This window comes from Galeopterus variegatus, unplaced genomic scaffold, assembly GCF_000696425.1.
Source record: "Galeopterus variegatus unplaced genomic scaffold, G_variegatus-3.0.2 Scaffold3258, whole genome shotgun sequence".
NCBI lineage: Eukaryota > Metazoa > Chordata > Mammalia > Dermoptera > Cynocephalidae > Galeopterus > Galeopterus variegatus.
In genome coordinates this window covers 230,667-249,204 of record NW_007729369.1, presented here as the reverse complement: position 1 = coordinate 249,204, position 18,538 = coordinate 230,667, and the positions used below count along the sequence as shown (strand labels likewise).

The window sequence follows — 18,538 nt, the reverse complement described above, 5'->3', positions numbered from 1 at the left end:
TGAGCGCAGTGCGGGCGACACCAAGCCAAGGGTTGCAATCCCCTTACCGGTCACAAAAAAGGACAAAAAAATATATATATCACATTGTTGGCACAACCAGTGTAAGCACCAACAGACAGACGTTCTTATAAGGGAACAGTGGAAACCATCCTGAAATTCAAGTTCCCAGATTCGAGCCAAGGACAAAACCCGGAAAGCAGGACTTCCTAAGGAGAGCAGTTACAGGATTGCTGCGATAACACTTCACAAGGAGCCCAAGGTGGGAAACGGGGAAAGCGAGTTTGGGTGATGAAAAATAACTCCATCGGATAACCAGAAAATAAAGCACTTCGTGTTTTTAGCACCTACTGGGCGCCAGGCACTACACGGAGCGGTTTATTTCCCTTGCCTCAAGGAAGCCTTGCAAAGACTCTAGGAGACAAAGAGCAATGTACCCATTTCACAGAGGAGGAAACTGAGTTCCGCAGGTTTCAGCTACTCAGGACTCAGATCCAGGGANTAATGGAGTCCTGGAAATCCCTCAACAGAGTTGGGAGGAGCTGCACAGAGAATGGGGTCTCACATCTGCAGCCAGAAGCACTTGACAAAACCTAACCCCTCCGAGGAACACGATTGGCTAGAGACCCCAGGCGGGGCGGGGCTTAAGAGTCACGCCCGTATAGGCGATAGTGGAACAGGACCGTCAAATCATAATAAAGCCCTACCCCCAAGGAAGGTGATTGGATAAACCCCTTGGGAAAACCCGGTCAGGGAACGTGATTGGGTAAACTTCCCGAACACCTCCCCCTCAGCTGATTGGGTATGGCTTAGCGAAGGCCCACCCCCCACCCCCCGGAAAGGGATTGGGAGGAGTTTGGAAAATCGTTCCGCGAAAGGCCGTTGAGGAAGAAAAGGGCTCCGAGACGTGGTCACAGGAAGCCTCCCCTTCTTCCGGAGTTCTGGGATGTCTCGCTCCGGCTAGAAAGTTCGAGTCGCTCAACACTTACATTTAAAACTTTTCGCTCCGACATCTTTGCCTCCTCCTCGTCCTACAAACACCAGAGAACCGGTTAGGCTCGGTGCGTANCGACATCTTTGCCTCCTCCTCGTCCTACAAACACCAGAGAACCGGTTAGGCTCGGTGCGTATCGAGCTTCTTCAATAGTATCTTATACTTCCGGTAACGTCACATCCGTTAGCCCCTATTATTGGCTCAGCATACGCAGTTTGCCTTTGTCATTGGCTAGTCCTGCAGTCCCTCCCCCTCGGAGTTGCATCCTCAGTAGCGCGACGTAAAGGTTCCGGGAGCCCGGCTCGATCTGGAGTTCCGCAGAGGCTCTAACCCCTTCAGAACTCGGCTGGGGCACGTTACAATTTTGTGGTGACAAGCCATGGCTGCTTGTCGCGACACTCCCTGTTGTTCATTGTTTTATGCACCAAATATGCATGAAGAGCCTACCCTGTGTGCTGGGCTCTGGGAACCCACACATCGTTCCTGTGCCTTCAGCGCTCAGGTGGGGATTGGGGCCTCCACACGTGGCGACATAAGAGCCCTCGGGACCACCCACCCCGTGCTTATCTTGAGTCACAGCCACAGACTTAAAGATCAGGCTGCAAACCCACCTTTCAAACACACACAGGACCTCCCAGATGTCCCCTCCATTACGCGCCTGTGTCTATCTTTATTTTATTTTATTTATTATTATTATTATTTTCTATTGAATCATAATTGATTATACATATGCCTGTGTCTGTCTTTAAAAAGGACATCTGAAAAAGAAAAAATAAAATAAAAAGGACATCTGCCTTTGGTTGAATGTCCCTCAAAACTTCATCCCCACTGTAACTGTTGAGGGTAATTGAAATGTAGAGCCTTGAAGAGGTGAATAGATTGTGAGGACCATGCCCTAATGAATGGATTAATAATGGTGGTCATGGGTGTGGTTCTGAGGGCTTTAAAAGGAGAGTACGTGAGTGTCTCTGTCTGCTTCAGCCATCTCCCCATGTGATACCATGAGTCACCACCAAAGATGACGCTCACCAGATGTGGTTCCTGGACTTTGGACTTCCCAGCCTCTGAAACTGTAAGCAATAAATTTTGTTTTCTTACAAATTACCCAGTTTCAGATATTTATGTTATAAGCAACAGAAACGGACTAATACATTCATTTTAGCAGTATTTAATGAAAGTTGTATATAAGATTGCTTTATTTCTGCATCTTCCTGGTGTTTTCTTTTTTAATTTGCCCTTTTCCTTTCCTGCTTAGCAAGTTTTTGGTTTTCTGTTCAAAGATCTTTTTGTGGTCTTTGTCCAGTTTCAGCCTACTTTTTAAATTAAACAATACAGTCCACTAAGCCCTGCACTGCGGTTAAAGGAGACAGTACATCACCATTTCACAGAGTGGGAAACTGAGGCTCACAGAGGCAAAATCAGTCATTCAAGGTTGCTCAGCATCTTGGCAGCAGCAAAGCCAGGACTCAAACCAAGGCAAGGCGGATAGCATATGCCCTAAAGTGGGTGGTATGGGGTGGGTGGGTGTCAAGGACCCGGCTCTTCTACTGGGGCATGGGGAAGCCCCCACTACTTGCCCAGGGTCAGGGGGGTAGTGGCAGGAAGACTCCAGTCACTTGATTCGCCATAGTCCATGAGGTCCTGAGCAGCCACCTGGATGCAGTACCTTGCATGAGGCCGCACAGCCCTGAGGGTGAAGTACGTAGCTTCAATGGGCCCCACCTAAGAGCAGAGAGAGGGTCAGGTCCTTAGAATGATGAGCCTGGGAGACACCACTGTGCACAGAACCACAAACCTGAACTGTTAGTCCTCCCTGCTCCAGCCTCTGCTCCCAGACTCTGGTCCCAGCTGCGCATCCTACACAGTATGCCCTGTACACATCCCTTCACAGCGTTGTCCTTTCCCGATCCTAAACTATCTGTATTTCAGTACTTGGCCCCTGCTATGGTTTGAATGGGCCCCCCAAATTTTATGTGTTGGAAACTTAATCCCCAATGCAACAGTGGGGGGGGGGGGGACCTTTAAGAGGTGATTAGGTCATGAGGGCTCTGCCTTCATGAATGGATTCACGTTGTTATCTCGGGAGTGGGCTCCTGATAAAAGGATGAGTTCAGCCCCCTTCCCTATCTTGCATGAGCTGTCTCGCCCGCCCTTCCACCTCCCGCCATGGGATAACTCAGCAAGGAGACCCTCACCAGATGCGACACTTTGATCTTGAACTTTCCAGCCTCCAGAACTGTTAGCCAAATAAACTACTGTTCGTTATAAATTACTCAATTAAACAATACAGTCCACTAAGCCCTGCACTGCGGTTAAAGGAGACAGTACATCACCATTTCACAGAGTGGGAAACTGAGGCTCACAGAGGCAAAATCAGTCATTCAAGGTTGCTCAGCATCTTGGCAGCAGCAAAGCCAGGACTCAAACCAAGGCAAGGCGGATAGCATATGCCCTAAAGTGGGTGGTATGGGGTGGGTGGGTGTCAAGGACCCGGCTCTTCTACTGGGGCATGGGGAAGCCCCCACTACTTGCCCAGGGTCAGGGGGGTAGTGGCAGGAAGACTCCAGTCACTTGATTCGCCATAGTCCATGAGGTCCTGAGCAGCCACCTGGATGCAGTACCTTGCATGAGGCCGCACAGCCCTGAGGGTGAAGTACGTAGCTTCAATGGGCCCCACCTAAGAGCAGAGAGAGGGTCAGGTCCTTAGAATGATGAGCCTGGGAGACACCACTGTGCACAGAACCACAAACCTGAACTGTTAGTCCTCCCTGCTCCAGCCTCTGCTCCCAGACTCTGGTCCCAGCTGCGCATCCTACACAGTATGCCCTGTACACATCCCTTCACAGCGTTGTCCTTTCCCGATCCTAAACTATCTGTATTTCAGTACTTGGCCCCTGCTATGGTTTGAATGGGCCCCCCAAATTTTATGTGTTGGAAACTTAATCCCCAATGCAACAGTGTCGGGGGGGGGGACCTTTAAGAGGTGATTAGGTCATGAGGGCTCTGCCTTCATGAATGGATTCACGTTGGTTGTTATCTCGGGAGTGGGCTCCTGATAAAAGGATGAGTTCAGCCCCCTTCCCTATCTTGCATGAGCTGTCTCGCCCGCCCTTCCACCTCCCGCCATGGGATAACTCAGCAAGGAGACCCTCACCAGATGGCGACACTTTGATCTTGAACTTTCCAGCCTCCGGAACTGTTATCCAAATAAACTACTGTTCGTTATAAATTACCCAGTGTTATAGCAGCACAAGATGGACTAAGATGATCCCAAAGCCACCTCTTTCAGGAATCCTTCCTGGACACATCAACCTCTAGGGGGATCTTACCTGTCAAAGTCCTCCCTCACCAGGACCCCCACGCATCCCCCCAAATCCTCCTCCTCCTCCCAGGGCCCAAATGAGGGCCTCTAGGATGGTCTCAATGCTTCCATTCCCCTGGCCCCACGGGTTTTATTTCTATTTTTTTGGTGGCTGGCTGGTATGGGGATCGAACCCTGGACCTTGGTATTATCAGCAAGCCCCATTGTTTTAATCATGATTTTTCTTTTCTGTACCTTATGATGTTTTGACATCTTAAAAATCTTGCTTGCCAGGGAGAGGCTGCCCCTCCCAGGGCTGGCCAATTCTTGGAGATACTAAAGGGTTTGGCCAGGAGCTCACTGTTCGTATGCAAACCAACCAATCCTGAGTCTACACCCCTAACCACTGTCTTTTTCCTGCTGTCACGCAGCAAGGCAATAATTCCCCTGCCCTAAATCATCCCAGGGCCAGGCAACCAGAGACCACCCCTATAGCCTAAAACCCCCCAGAATTATTCAAACTGGCCAATCCTACCCTGTTTGCCCTGTCTCAATGCTCTTTCCCATGGAAGCCCCAGTAAAGGCTGCTTCTGCCTCCTGCCGTAACCTGGTGCTTCCCTGTGTGGCCCTGCCTGGTGCATTCTCAGAAAGCATCAGCCATAAATTCTTCTCTCCATGGCACTGGCCACTCAGTGTTGTGCCCCAGTCACCTTCATAAATTAAAATCCTATGGGGACAAATGAGACACTCTCTCATCTGCATCTTTTCTGTTCTCTCTCCTGCCCGTCCCTTCCTCTCTGTGCCTGATGCTCCAAACCCTCTCTCCTACAATGTCCCTTTGCAGCCACCACAGCCAACTTTAAGACCATCCGTTTCCCTCCCTCGCTCCACCTGAGTTGTCCCATACACATGCTAGACGTGCTCTTTTGGTTTTAAATGGTGATTAATGAATGGTTGAACAACTTGGTGAATATACTCAAAAAACCAGACTGGTATGCTCTAAAAGGATGAGTTTTGTGGCCTGAGAATTCTATCTCATTTCTGTTTGTTTTGTTTTGGGAGGCTGGTTGGTACAGGGATCTGAACCCGTGACCTTGGTGTTATCAGCACCACGCTGTGACCAAGTGAGCTAACCTGCCAGCCCTTATTTACAAAAATTTTAAAACAATAGATTTGTTTTTCACCTAGGTGAAATTCATATAATATCAACCATTTTAAAGAGAAACAATTCAGTGGCATTTAGTGCATTCACAATGTTGTGCGACCTTCACCTATATCCAATTTCAGAACATTCTCATCACCCCCAAAAGAAACCCTGTCCCCATCAGCAGTCACTCCCCATCCCCTCCCCCAGCCCCCAGCACCACGAATCCACTTCCTGTCTCTGTGGATCGGCCTGTTCTGGACATTTCATGTTAATGGAATCACACACTATGTGACCTTGTGTGTCTGGCATCTGTCACTGAGCGTGACGTGTTCAAGGTCCATCCACGTGGTAGCATGTGTCAGAGCTTCATTCATTTTCATGGCTGCATAATACTTCAGTACATGGATGGACCACATTCTGTTTGTCCATTCTCCAGTTGATGGACACGGGTTGTCTGCACCTTTTGGCTATTCTGAATAATGCTGCTAAAAACATGGATGTACAAATACTTGTTTGAGTTTCTGTTTTCAGTTCTTTTGGGTGGATACCCAGGAGTGAAATGCTGGGCTGCTTTTATTTTACACACTAGTCACCCCAAGCTATGTGCAAGACCCCAGCGCACCTGCTGGCTTTTGCACAAGCCATTTCCACTCCCAGGTACCACCCTTCCTAGATCCCCTTGTCCTCCTCACCTGGCGGAAGCGGGCAGCTCCGTGACGCTTGTAGCGGATCCTGTACTTGAGGGAGAAGATCTCCGGGAAGGGCCAGGACCGGGGGGGCTCCCACTGCACCTGCAGCCGCTGCCCAGGGAGGGGGCTCAGGTGCACACCTTCTGGAGGGTCAGGTTTAACTGATGGATATGCAGGAAGCAAGATCAGGGGACAGCAGCTTCACTCACTCATTCATTTATCAATTCATTTATTAATTCAAAGGTCAAATATTTACTGAGAGTCTACAGATTGCCAGGCACTGTCCCATGCACAGCAGACACAGTAGGGACCTAGACTGACCCACCCTGTCCTCTTGGAGCTCACGATCCATCAGGAGAAGACAAGAAACAAGAAACAAATCAATAGGTCACACAGAGTAGGAAAGAAAGCTTAGGAGTACAAGGACAAGAGTGAATTGCAATGTTTTTTGGAGAGATGATTCACAAAGTGTAAAACTCACCATTTTAAAGTGCACAATTCACTGGCACTTAGTACATTCACAGAGTTGTGCAGCTATCACCACTATTTCCAGAACATTCCATCACCCCCCCAAAAAACCCCATCCCCATCAGCAGTCACTCCCCACCCCCTCTCGCAGCCCTTGGCAACCACGAATCCACTTTCTGTCTCTGTGGATTGGCCTGTTCTGGGCATTTTGTATAAATGGAATCACACACTGTGTGGCCTTTTGTGTCTGGCATTTGTCACTGACCGTAAGGTGTTCAAGGTCCATCCACGTGGTAGCATGTGTCAGAGCCTCGTTCCTTTTCACGGCTGAGTGATGTTCCAGTGTGTGGATGGACCACATTGTGTTTATCCATTGATCTGTTGATGGACACTTGGGTTGTCTCTACCTTTTGGCCACCATGAATATTGAGCCATGAATATTCGTGTACAAGTTTTTGTGTGAATGTATGTTTTCATTTCCCTTGAGTAGATTCCTAGGAATGGTATTACTGGGTTATAAGGTAATTCCATGTTTAACCCTTTGAGGGATTGCTAGACTGTTTGCACTAACCACCAGCAATATATGAAGGTTTGCAATTTTTAACACTATGCACGGGGGAGGCCTACTGAGGAAGTAACATTGGAGTAGTGACCTGAAGGAGGTAAAGGAAGAAATCATGGGGACATCTGGGAGAAGGTGTTCCAGGTGGAGGGAACAGCATGTGCAAAGGCCCTAGGGCAGGACTGTGCCTGGACAGTTGGAGGAACAGCGAGGAGGCCTGTGTAGCTGGAGCAGAGTGAGCGAGAGGGAGAGTGGGAGGGGGGGCAGGGCAGGAAGGGGACGGGGCAGGTTGTGCAGGGGCCTGGTGGGTCACGCTGAGGACTTGGGCTTTTCCCCCAAAGGGAGGTGGGAGCCATGGAAGGCTGTGGGCAGAGGAGGGACATGTCCTGACTCAGGTGCTCACTGGTGCCCTCGGATGGCTGTTGCAGGGAGGACAGACTGTGGGGACCAGGGCAGAGGGGACTGCACTGGTCCAGGTGGGTAATGATGGGGCTAGACCAGATGGAGACAGAAGAGGGGAGAGAAAGGTCAGATTTTTGATTAACTGTGAAGATGGAGTCACAGGACTGCATGACAGGTGAGCGAGAAGGAGGAGCAGCAGAAACAAGGGGACAGCTCCCCCCGCACTGCCCCCACTCACTGATGTGCTCTGGGACGAAGGGCATGAAGCTGCTGCTGCTGCCCCGGGAGTGGATGGCCGTGACGTTGAGCACATAGGGCACCAGGGAGAACAGCTGGATGTCCGGGATGGCACAGCTGGTGGCCTCTGGTGTCGGCTGCAGGCAGGGGTGGCTCTCGCCCTGGGCAGCCATGCCAAGCCTAGACACAGGGTGGACAGTCTGAGGACCTCAGCATTTCCTACTGGTCGGGCCTATTCCTGGACCCTAAGCCTGAGGAGGGGGCAGGCGGATGCAGTGGGCGAGGAGCCCAGGGGTGGGGGTCCTGCTGATGGCTCTGCCTCTAGCTGGCAATGTGGGCCCAGGGGTACTGTGCCACTACGTCACAGAGCCTGTGACGACCTAGGGTCAGGGGGAACAAACCACAAGGCTCCAAATTCTAAAGCCACCTTCTGGAATGTCAACATGCCAATTTTATTATTTATTTGTTTGTTTGTTTATTGATTGATTGATTGATTGATTGATTGCAGCTGGCCAGTACAGGGACCCGTGACCTTGGAGTTATAAGTCTGTGCTCTAACCAATTGAGCTAACCGGCCAGCCCACGACATGCCAATGTTAGGATGCTGACATTCTGGAGGTCTATGGATTCATAGACCCTGGAATCTAAAATGATGAGATTCTCTCAATTTATTTATTTTTTCGGCACCTGGCCAGTATGGGGATCTGAACCCTTGAGGTTGGTGTTACAAGGTTGCTCTCTAACCAAATCATCGATCTAACCAGCCAGCCCCTAATATAATATTCCTTTTTTTTTTTTTTTCCGTCTCTAACCAAATCATCGATCTAACCAGCCAGCCCCTAATATAATATTCCTTTTTTTTTTTTTTTCCGGCACCTGGCCAGTCTGGGGATCTGAACCCTTGAAGTTGGTGTTACCAGCCCCATGCTCTACTGAGTGAACTAACTGGCCAGCCCCAATTCTCTCAGTTTCTGAGACCCCAGGATGTCAGTCTTTAGGATGTCAAGACTCGAGCCCAGCACCATCCAATAGAACTTTCACAGACTTCACAGTGTTCTATGCTGCATCCTCTCAGACGGCAGCCACCGGCCACACATGGCCATTGAGCACTTGAAATGTGGCTAGTGCAACAGAGTGAGACCTTTAAATTTAATTTACTTTGACTTATTGAATCTAAATGTATAAATTTAATCTAAAGCTTTCAGGAATTCTAAAAGTTGTTTAGTTCAACTTGGTTGTGTGAATCTACCAACTCCAACTGCAAATTTTATAAAATCTACATACAGATCAAACACTGCCAAAGAAAATTTAGCATCTGAGTTTAAATGCTGATGTGTAAAATACACATGGAATTTTGAAGACAACACAAAGGAATTTAGGGCTGGCCAGTTAGCTCAGTTGGTTAGAGCGTGGTTCGGATCCATGTACTGGCCAGCTGCCAAAAACAAATAAAAAATTTCAGTCTCATTAATTTTTTAAAAATGACAACATGTGGGGCCGGCCTGTGGCTCACTCGGGAGAGTGTGGTGCTGATAACACCAAGGCCAAGGGTTCGGATCCCTATATAGGGATGGCCGGTTCGCTCACTGGCTGAGCGTGGTGCTGACAACACCAAGTCAAGGGTTAAGATCCCCTTACCAGTCATCTTTAAAAAAAAAAAAAAAAGACAACATGTGGAAACAATAATATTTTGAATATTTATATTCCATGATTCTTAAATTAATTATAAGTTATAAATATATAAATTAAATATAGAGATATAATTATTCAATTACATTAAATCATAAAATAGGCATTGGTAAGTTTTATTTATTGATTGATTTTTTTTTTTTTTTTTTGTCTTTTGTCTTTTTTCCGTGTCCGGCAACGGATCGCAACCCTCAGTGTTGCCCCCGTACCGGACCGGGGACCGGCAACGGGATTGCAAACCTCGGTGTTGGTGTTGCTCCCGCGCCTCGCTCAGCCAGTGAGCTGGAACTGGTCTGTATGTGGGATCCGAACCCTCGGACGGGAGCGCCACCACGCTTCCCAAGCGGCGCACTATCCAGTGCGCCACTGGGCCGGTCCCTTATTGATTGATTTTGGCAGCTGATCGGTATCTGAACCCATGGCCTTGGTGTTATAACACTGCTCTAACCAAGTGAGCTAACCGGCCAGCCAACCTATACTGGAAAGTTTTAAACTACCCATGTGGCTTGCCATAGGAATATATCATTTTAAGAAGTATATTTCCATTGGACAGGACTTCTCTAGAACTCCAAAGGCTTGGGGTTTGGGATGTCTGAGTCTCCAGTTTTCCTGATCTGAGGGCTATTTGGGCCAGTGTTCTGGACTCTCCAGAAAGCCCAGTGTCCCCAAGGTCCCTTCCAGGCTCTCTGACCTGTATGTGGCAATGAAGGATGTGGATTTGGTGGAGTTTGGAGCTGGCGGCAGGGACCAGGAGCAATCCACAGCGATCGGGTACCTAGAGGCTCGGCACTGCACTCTGGGCTGGGTCGGAGCTGCTGGGTCCCCCGAGGAAGAGAGAGGAGCATGAATTCTGATTCACCCCAAGACTTACACAACTCTACTGTATGCTCAGCCCCTGCCATGTGGCCAGTCAGCACCAGGCACACAGTAGGTGCCTAATCAAGGCTTGTGGAATGAATGAATACATGAGAGGCACCAACATCACTTCTCACTATTACAAATCACCGAGGCAGGAATTATTAGCTTATTTTCCAGATGGGGAAAAACTGAGGTTTAAGGAGCCTCAGAGGGGCAGTAGGGAGAGGTTTTACCGTATCCCCTTGTTGCAACAGTTTTGTTTCGCTTGGGAGTGTGTTTTCTATTCCAAAATCAATGCAAGCAGTTCACATGTATGCGTCTATGTGTGTAGATCTATAGATATCTCCAGGCTATGGCTGCCACTCCCTGGCTCTCACCTTGCAGTGGGGGGGGGGTCTCTCTGTGCCTCAGTTTCCCCATTCATATGATCAGATGGTAACTCCACCAGTGGGCATACAGTAGGCATGTGAGTTCCCACCCCACTCCACCCATGATCCAAGGCAGAAGATTAAGGCCCAATCTCCAGAAAATGTCCCTCTGTCTAGACCCCCCAAACCCTGTCCCCCAGGGATCCCAGGTACCTTTCCATCCTCCGCAGGGTGAGCACCCGGCCCAGAGGGCAAGGGCCAGGAGAAGTGTCAGGGTCATGGCTGTGGAGGCTCTGCCTTCAGGAGCTGGGATGGGGACCGTCCTTGGAGACTCAGGCACACAGGGGGAGGCAGGGGACTTGGACCCACCCACGGGGAAGCCCAGCCTCGGGTCATGGCCCCCTCTACCTCCCCTTCCTCCCCGGCTGTGACTCACTGGCCAGGTTCCTGTGGCCACTGGAGAGATGAGGAAGGGCAGCAGAGAAGCCCCCAGCTCCCTTCAGCGGCCACCCCTGGGCGCGGGGTGTGGAAGGCCCCGAGGTTGGGGGCAGGGAGAGGAGGCCACAAAAGGGAGAAGTGGAGACCGTGGCCTTTCCCAGCACGGCAGGTCCCGCAGTCAGCCCTTCCTTCCGCCACCACAGTGATAGGGGGAGCCCCGGGGATGGGGACGAGGACGTGGAGAAAGACAAGAGACAGGGACAGGGAGAGGAGAGACAGAGACAGAAGCAAGAAAGGAGGGAGACAGGGAACGAGAAACAGAGAAAGACACACGGAGAGGAGAGAGACACAGAGAGAGATGGAGATGCAGGAAGAGACAGGAGAAAAGAGACAGGGAGACAAGAGAGACAGAGAGAGACAGAGAGACAGAGAGATGGGGGATTCCCAGCCTCACTCCTGCCTCCCCTCCCTTACCAGGAAAGCGCCGAGAAGCCTCTGGGGATTTTGGGGGACTTGCCAAGGGGCAGAGAGAAGCTGGGGACAGGGGGCTCCCACCAGGGACAAGTTGCAGGGTGGGAAAGTGAGGTTAATTAAGCAGCACAGGGCTGGCCAGGTGCCTCAGTTGGTCAGAGCACAGTGTTATAAGGCCGAGAGCCACAAAAAAAACCCCACATAATTAAGAAGTGCAGGGTCAGGGCCGGCCCGTGGCTCACTCGGCAGAGTGCGGTGCTGATAACACCAAGGCCACGGGTTCGGATCCCATATAGGGATGGCTGGTTCGTTCACTGGCTGAGCGTGGTGCTGACAACACCAAGTCAAGGGTTAAGATCCCCTTACCGGTCATCTTTTAAAAAAAAAAAAAAAAAAGAAGAAGAAGTGCAGGGTCAGATCCTGTCTTTCTTTAACATTTTAATATTTTGTTTACTGCGGACTTTTCTGCACCCCTCTGCCTTTTTAAAATATTGTATTAAGGACTGGCCCGGTGGCGCACTGGAGAGTGCGCCGCTTGAGAGCACGGCAGGAGCACCACCGAGGGTTCGGATCCCATGTGGAGACCGGCTCCCACTCACTGGCTGAGCGCGGTGCGGGCGCAACACCGAGGGTTGCGATCCCGTTGCCGGTCAGTAAAAAAGACAAAAAGGAAAAAAATATATATATTGTATTAAGATAGTATTTATCCTGGGCTGGTCAGTGAGCTCACTAGGTTAGTGATAACACCAAGCACTGATAACACCAAGGTCACATGGGTTCGGATCCCCACACAGGCCAGCCACCAAAAAAAAAAAGCATTTATCCTGATGACTGAGGTTCTTGGTGCAGAAGGCAAGTGCTCCCTGCTCTGGGCCACCCCTGTCCCTCTTTGTGGTGGGAACCCAGCAACCAGGCCACACACATCTGTCCTGTGCACAGTAGGTTTTTATTCCTGGGCTGGCATCTGGTGAGGACACAGGTTCTCACAGATTCTCCGGTGGTGGGGAGGGAGCAGTCAGGACCTGGGCCCAGACTGACCAGGGCGAGCAGGGGTCAAGTGGGGCGATGGAGCCAAGTAGGGACAGTCAGAAAGGGACCCAGGCTGGTGTCCAAGTGCAGGAGCCCAGTCACCCCATGGGGCTAGGGGAAGCTGGTCCAGGAGGGGCCTGGAGGGGGCTCAGGCTCCGTGTGGGGGTGGTCCGTGTGGCTCTCCCATCCAGCCTCAGCGGCCTTGAGCCTGGAGTCTCTGCATCTGCAGGATCTGGCTGAGGATCCGCTGCACATCTTCATCCATCTGGCCCTGGGGTGCAGAGAGAGACCCTGGGTGCACCCCCCGTGGCTTCCTCTTCACCCCAAAGACCGAGCAAGCCAATGAGGGAGATGCACACAGACAGGCTCCAACATGCCAGGAACCTCTCCCAAGGACAAGCCTCCCACTGTACAGAAGGGGAAACTGAGGCCTGGAGAGTGGCAATGGCATGCCCAAAGCCAGGCAGGCACCCAGAGCTGGAGCAGGGAACCAGGGTGATTCACCTGAATGGCGTACAGCAGGTGGCTCCTGTACAAAGCCACCACAGCACAGTGGTCCCTGGCAGCCTCCTGTGGGTATGGGGGAGGGGTGCTCAGAAAAGCAGGACCTCTGCCCCCAGAGCAAGGCACACCAAAATACCCCCTCATCACCCCGAGCTGGTATTTTGATGGCATGCACCAGGGTGATGGCCAATGGCCAAAATGTGGAAACGCTTTCTGCCTAAGCTTGGCACACGGGACCCATCATCTCTGCCTTGTGCTGCACGGGTGGTGAAATATTTGGACACCCCTCCCCCCATCACACCCAGCTTCCTGCCCAGTGCAGCCCTCACCTCCAGCAGCTGCTGCAAGGCTTTCACCTGGCCACGGAGGGACTCCACCTCGGGGGTGGCTGGGCTGGCTGGCTGCTCCTTCAGGGCTTCCTTAAGACTGAAGACTTCTTTGGAAAGTTCTGTGATCTGGAGGTAGGGGTGCTGTCAATGGTCACCCTGAGCCCAGGGCTGGGGGCTGGGGACCTTTCTAGGGCAGCAGGAAGAAGCAATGGATAAGGTCTTGCAAGGGAAAGTCATTTCCCAGGGGTTAACAAACTCTGGCCCTCAGGCCAAGTCCGGCCCACATCCTGTTTTGGGACTGCCCACAAGCTAAGAATGGTTTTCACTTTTTTTTTTTTTAAAAAAGATGACCGGTAAGGGGATCTTAACCCTTGACTTGGTGTTGTCAGCACCACGCTCAGCCAGTGAGCGAACCGGCCATCCCTATATGGGATCTGAACCCGCACTCTCCCGAGTGAGCCACGGGCCAGCCCAGGTTTTCACATTTTTAAAGGGATGGAGGAAAACGTCAAAAGGAGAATAGTATTTTCTGACATGTAAAAATTATATTGAATGTACATTTCAGTGTTCATAAATAAAGTTTTATTGGCACATAGCCCATTCATTTATGTGTTGTCTTACACCTGTTTTCAGGCTACAAGGGCAGAATGGAATATTTACGACAAAGACCATCGGCCCTGCAGAGCAAAAAATATTAACTCTCTGGCCTATTACAGAGAAAGATCCTAACATCCCCTCTTGGGGTTTCCATTGACCCATCTGGAAAACAGAGGCTGATAGAACAGGGGGACCCAAGGCAGTCTGACCTGGTTGGGCTGGGATTGGACAGCCCTGGGTTGGGTCCCTGCTCTACCCCTTTCTTGTGGGAGACCTTGGAAAGATGATTTAACCCCTCCAAGCCTCAGTTTGCTCATCTGTAAAATGGAGAGAATCATACTTCTTACCTTAGTAGGTTGCTGTGCTCCTACACTGAGATTAAGTTTAAGCTGTGCCTGGTAAACAGTAGGCCCTCAAGAAATGCTGGACCTGGGCCGGCCTGTGGCTCACTCGGTAGAGTGCGGTGCTGATAACACCAAGGCCACGGGTTCGGATCCTATATAGGGATGGCCGGTTTGCTCACTGGCTGAGCGTGGTGCTGACAACACCAAGCCAAGGGTTGAGATCCCCTTACCGGTCATCTTTAAAAAAAAAAAAAAAAAAGAAATGCTGGACCTTATTATTACTATAGATCAGAGGTTGTCAATCAGGGGCCATTCTAACCCCCACCAAGAGACACTGGAAAATATCTGGGGACATTTGTGGTTGTCACAACTGGGGGGTGCTCCTGGCATGGAGTGGGTGGAGGTTGGGGACACTGCTCGGCACTGGCAGTGCCCAGGATGCCCCAACACAAAGAACGACTCAGCCCCAAATGTCAACACTACTAAGGGGGAGAAACCATGCTATACAGAAACCATAATCCCAATTGCAATTTTATCCTCACTTTACAGAGGAGGAGACGGGGGCTCAGAGAGGTAAGGTGACTTGTCCAAGGTCACACAGTGAGTTGGGGCTGGGTAGTTCTTTGTGCTAAAGCGCCTGAGTCTCCTGGGGTCTCATCTACTGTCTGGTGACATGCTATATGACTTTGAGCCACCTGCTTACCTCTTGGAATCTCTGTTTGTTCATCTGAAAAATGGGGATAAAAATGTTTTCTGGCTTTTAAGGTTGTGGGAAGATTAAAAGCAATAATATGTGAAAAATGCCTGACCCAACAACCTGAGGCTGCTGTTATCATCATTATTAAAGAGAAAAAAAATTGGCAACTTGGCTTGAAACCCTGCTGAACCACTCCATGGCTGTGTGACCCTGTGCAAGTGGCTTTGCCTCTCTGTGCCTAAATTTCTCTATCTCAAATGGGGATAATAAAAGCACCTATCTTAAGGGAACTTGAGAGGATTAAATGCATTAATCCACGTTAAATCCATAGCACGGGGCTTGACATGCAGTAAGCACTCAATAAATGTTACTATGGTTATAACTGGTAGTTGGAACAGCAGCCTATGTGTCTGACTTATCTGTGGCCGCAGCTGAGTCCCCTCCCTTCTCTGTGGCTCAGTCTCCCATCTGGAAAATGGGCTCATTTTCCAAGATTCTTTAAGCAGAGACCTTCTTAGATTCCCCCCAATCTGTATGGACTGGGGGTTCCCCCAAGTGAGCATGGGAGAGGAGGCACCCACCTTCTTGTCCTTTTCCTTGGCCTTGTCCAGGGCCTCCTGGGCGCGGCTCTGGGCCTGGCATGCCCTTTCTGCCTCGATGCGTAGCCCCCGTAGTTGCTGCTGTGCTGTGGCCAGCTGGGCCTCCGCCGCATGCCGCTCACTTTTCATGAACAGAGCCTCCCTCTGTACCTGCAGCCCAAGTCCCCATGGGATGCTCAGGACATGTAGGCCCCAAAGATGCTTGGATCCCAAGGTTCTCTGGCCCTTCTCCTTTGGCCTAAGGACATTCGACCTTGATCTGACCTTGAGGGGTTTGATTCATGGAAATTCTGGATTCTCCCTGACCCTATCAACATTCTCACCCTGCCATGCACCTCTGGCCTATAAGCTGTGTGGCCTTGGACAAGTGACTTCACCTCTCTGTGCTTTAGTTTTCTCATATGTAAAATGACGAAAATAATAGCCCCCACTTTATAGGGTGGTTGTGGGAATAAAATGAGCAGATATACAGAATATGCTTAAAACAGTCCCTGGCATACAGTAAGGGCTATATTCAAGTGGGTAATATTATTTTATCATTATTATTATTTGGCAGCTATTTTACATTATTTTTATTTTGGTGGCTGGTTGATACAGGGATACAAATATTATTATTTTTACTATTTATTGTGATCACTAATGTTCTTTTCTCTGCCAGCGGTGTGAAGGTTTGTAGGTTTCTTAACAAAACAAAAGAAAAAAAGTAGTATTGGATGAAAAGCAAACAAATGTCAAAAAGTCTATGACTGCGTTTTCACAAAAATACCAAGATCAGAGCAATGCTAGATTTGCAAAATTTGATCCTTGGGGGAACAGGGGGAGATTGACCTTGAAATAAGTGGATAATAACTAGATGTTCCAATTAGTACAGATTGGCTACGCATTAACAATAAAAATAACCAGACTTGTAAAATTTACCCTAAAAAGAAGTTATCGTGAGGAAGGTAAAATTTAGAAAATAAACATGAAGATGGGCTTAATTAGGTTGGACTGTGAACTCTAGCAAGTTGACTGAAGATTTATGGGGTTTAAAGCCATGTTTCCTTGGAATCATAATGATTCTGCTATTATTTATCATTTGTGCCAGTCAATGTCTTAAGTAGTTTTTGGAAATAAGCCCATTCAATTATTACATGAAGATTAGGAACTACTATCATCTCCACTGTACAGAGGAGTAAACAGAGACACAGAGAAGAAAAGCCTTTCCTGATCACAATGAATGAATGTGGCTTCTTATTCACATATTTGTTAAAATAGCTACCTATTTTCCTTTCTTTTCTTTTAAGAAGAGAGATCAAATCAAAAGGTCCACTCTCAGGGACACATACACACAAAAAATTCCCTGTTTTAAAACAAGACAAAACAAAACACTCAGCATTAGAATCCACTGGGTTAAAAATAATGAGGAGCTGGCGGGTTAGCTCAGTTGGTTAGAGAGTGGTGCTGATGACACCAAGGTCCTGGGTTTGATCTCTGTACCTGCCAGCCACAAAAAAAAAAAAAAAAAAAAGAAAAAACTGGGCCAGCCCCGTGGCTCACTCGGGAGAGTGCGGTGCTGACAACACCAAGGCCGCGGGTTCGGATCCCATATAGAGATGGCCGGTTTGCTCACTGGGTGAGCCCACCGTGCTGACAACACCAAGTCAAGGGTTAAGATCCCCTTACCGATCATCTTTTTTTAAAAAAAAAGATAAAACTGGGCCAGCCCCGTGGCTCACTCGGGAGAGTGCGGTGCTGACAACACCAAGTCAAGGGTTAAGATCCCCTTACCGATCATCTTTTTTTAAAAAAAAAGATAAAACTAATGAGATCAAAAATCCCTGTTCATAACATTTTCCTTCTAGAATGGCCAAATGGTAAAAAATGATTATTATAAGAGCATTTTTACAAGATCAAACAGCTACCTGGAAAAAGAAAACAAACAAACAAACAAAACACAAGGTCAAGATGACCACCAGAGGGCCGGCCCCGTGGCTCACTCGGGAGAGTGCGGTGCTGATAACACCAAGGCCACGGGTTCGGATCCCATATAGGGATGGCCGGTTTGCTAACTGGGTGAGCGTGGTGCTGACAACACCAAGCCAAGGTTGTTATCCCCTTATCGGTCATCTTTAAAAAAAAAAAAAAAAAAGATGACCACCAGAAAAAAAAAAAAGAATGCTAGGTAAAAATATTAGTGCAAAAACCCCAACTCACTGCTTACAAAATAAACTGCTGATCATTGACCCTTACCTGACCCATTACACATAAATTAGAGACGATTCCTAGACATAATTGTGAAATTGAAACAGAAAAGATACTAGAATAAATCATGCGAGAACACCTCATGTCCTTGAGACGGACAAAGGGTGTATAAACAGACCCCCCAAAGCAGTAGCCATTAAAAAACAAAAACCATGGGGTCCAAATGGCCAAACGGTGTTAAAAAAAGACAACACACATTGGAATATCAAGGAGGTCAGGATGGCTGCAGGGTCCAAAGTCCACCTGGAAACTGGCTGGGTCACACGTCTGTCTGTCCGACTGAAACCAGTGGGGTGGAAACATTCCCTGGCTGCAGGGTCCAAAACAGGCCACCGAGCGGCGGGTTGGCTCAGGGGGGGAGGGCACGCCAAGGTCAGGGGTTCGGATCCCGGCACCAACCAGCCACCAAAGAGAAACACAAGGAGCGGCGGGATGAGCCGGGTGGGGGCCCGACCTGCTCACCTGGAAGACCTCGGCGCTAGTCTTCTCGTGCCTTCGACCCAGCTCGTGCAGCTGCTCCTCCAGCCGCACCACGTCCGCCTGCAGCGCCCCCACCACGCGCTCGTGCTCGGAG

The 18,538-nt window shown here is 49.5% G+C and overlaps 3 protein-coding genes across 4 annotated transcripts in view; all 3 read right to left on the bottom strand.

Moving 5' to 3' along the window:
- CCDC94 (coiled-coil domain containing 94) overlaps positions 1-1,069 on the bottom strand; it is a 16,844-nt gene extending 15,775 nt beyond the window's left edge. For both annotated transcript variants that reach the window (XM_008584413.1, XM_008584412.1), the window contains exon 1: positions 987-1,069. In XM_008584413.1, coding sequence (XP_008582635.1) covers positions 987-1,010 — 24 coding nt within the window. In that variant the 5' untranslated portion in view covers positions 1,011-1,069. The remainder of the gene's footprint in view (positions 1-986) is intronic.
- Positions 1,070-3,278: 2,209 nt separating this feature from the next.
- EBI3 (Epstein-Barr virus induced 3) lies at positions 3,279-10,992 on the bottom strand. Its single transcript, XM_008584411.1, has 5 exons — positions 10,928-10,992; positions 10,178-10,312; positions 7,799-7,977; positions 6,132-6,289; positions 3,279-3,668 (listed from the first exon to the last, which is right to left on the bottom strand). Exons 1-5 carry the CDS (start codon positions 10,990-10,992, stop codon positions 3,516-3,518), a joined length of 690 nt encoding a protein of 229 aa, XP_008582633.1. The 3' UTR covers positions 3,279-3,515.
- Positions 10,993-12,548: 1,556 nt separating this feature from the next.
- Positions 12,549-18,538, bottom strand: part of ANKRD24 (ankyrin repeat domain 24) — a 30,937-nt gene continuing 24,947 nt past the window's right edge. The window contains 4 exon segments of the mRNA XM_008584425.1: positions 12,549-12,921; positions 13,155-13,220; positions 13,484-13,609; positions 18,427-18,531. Coding sequence (XP_008582647.1) covers positions 12,844-12,921; positions 13,155-13,220; positions 13,484-13,609; positions 18,427-18,531 — 375 coding nt within the window. The 3' untranslated portion in view covers positions 12,549-12,843.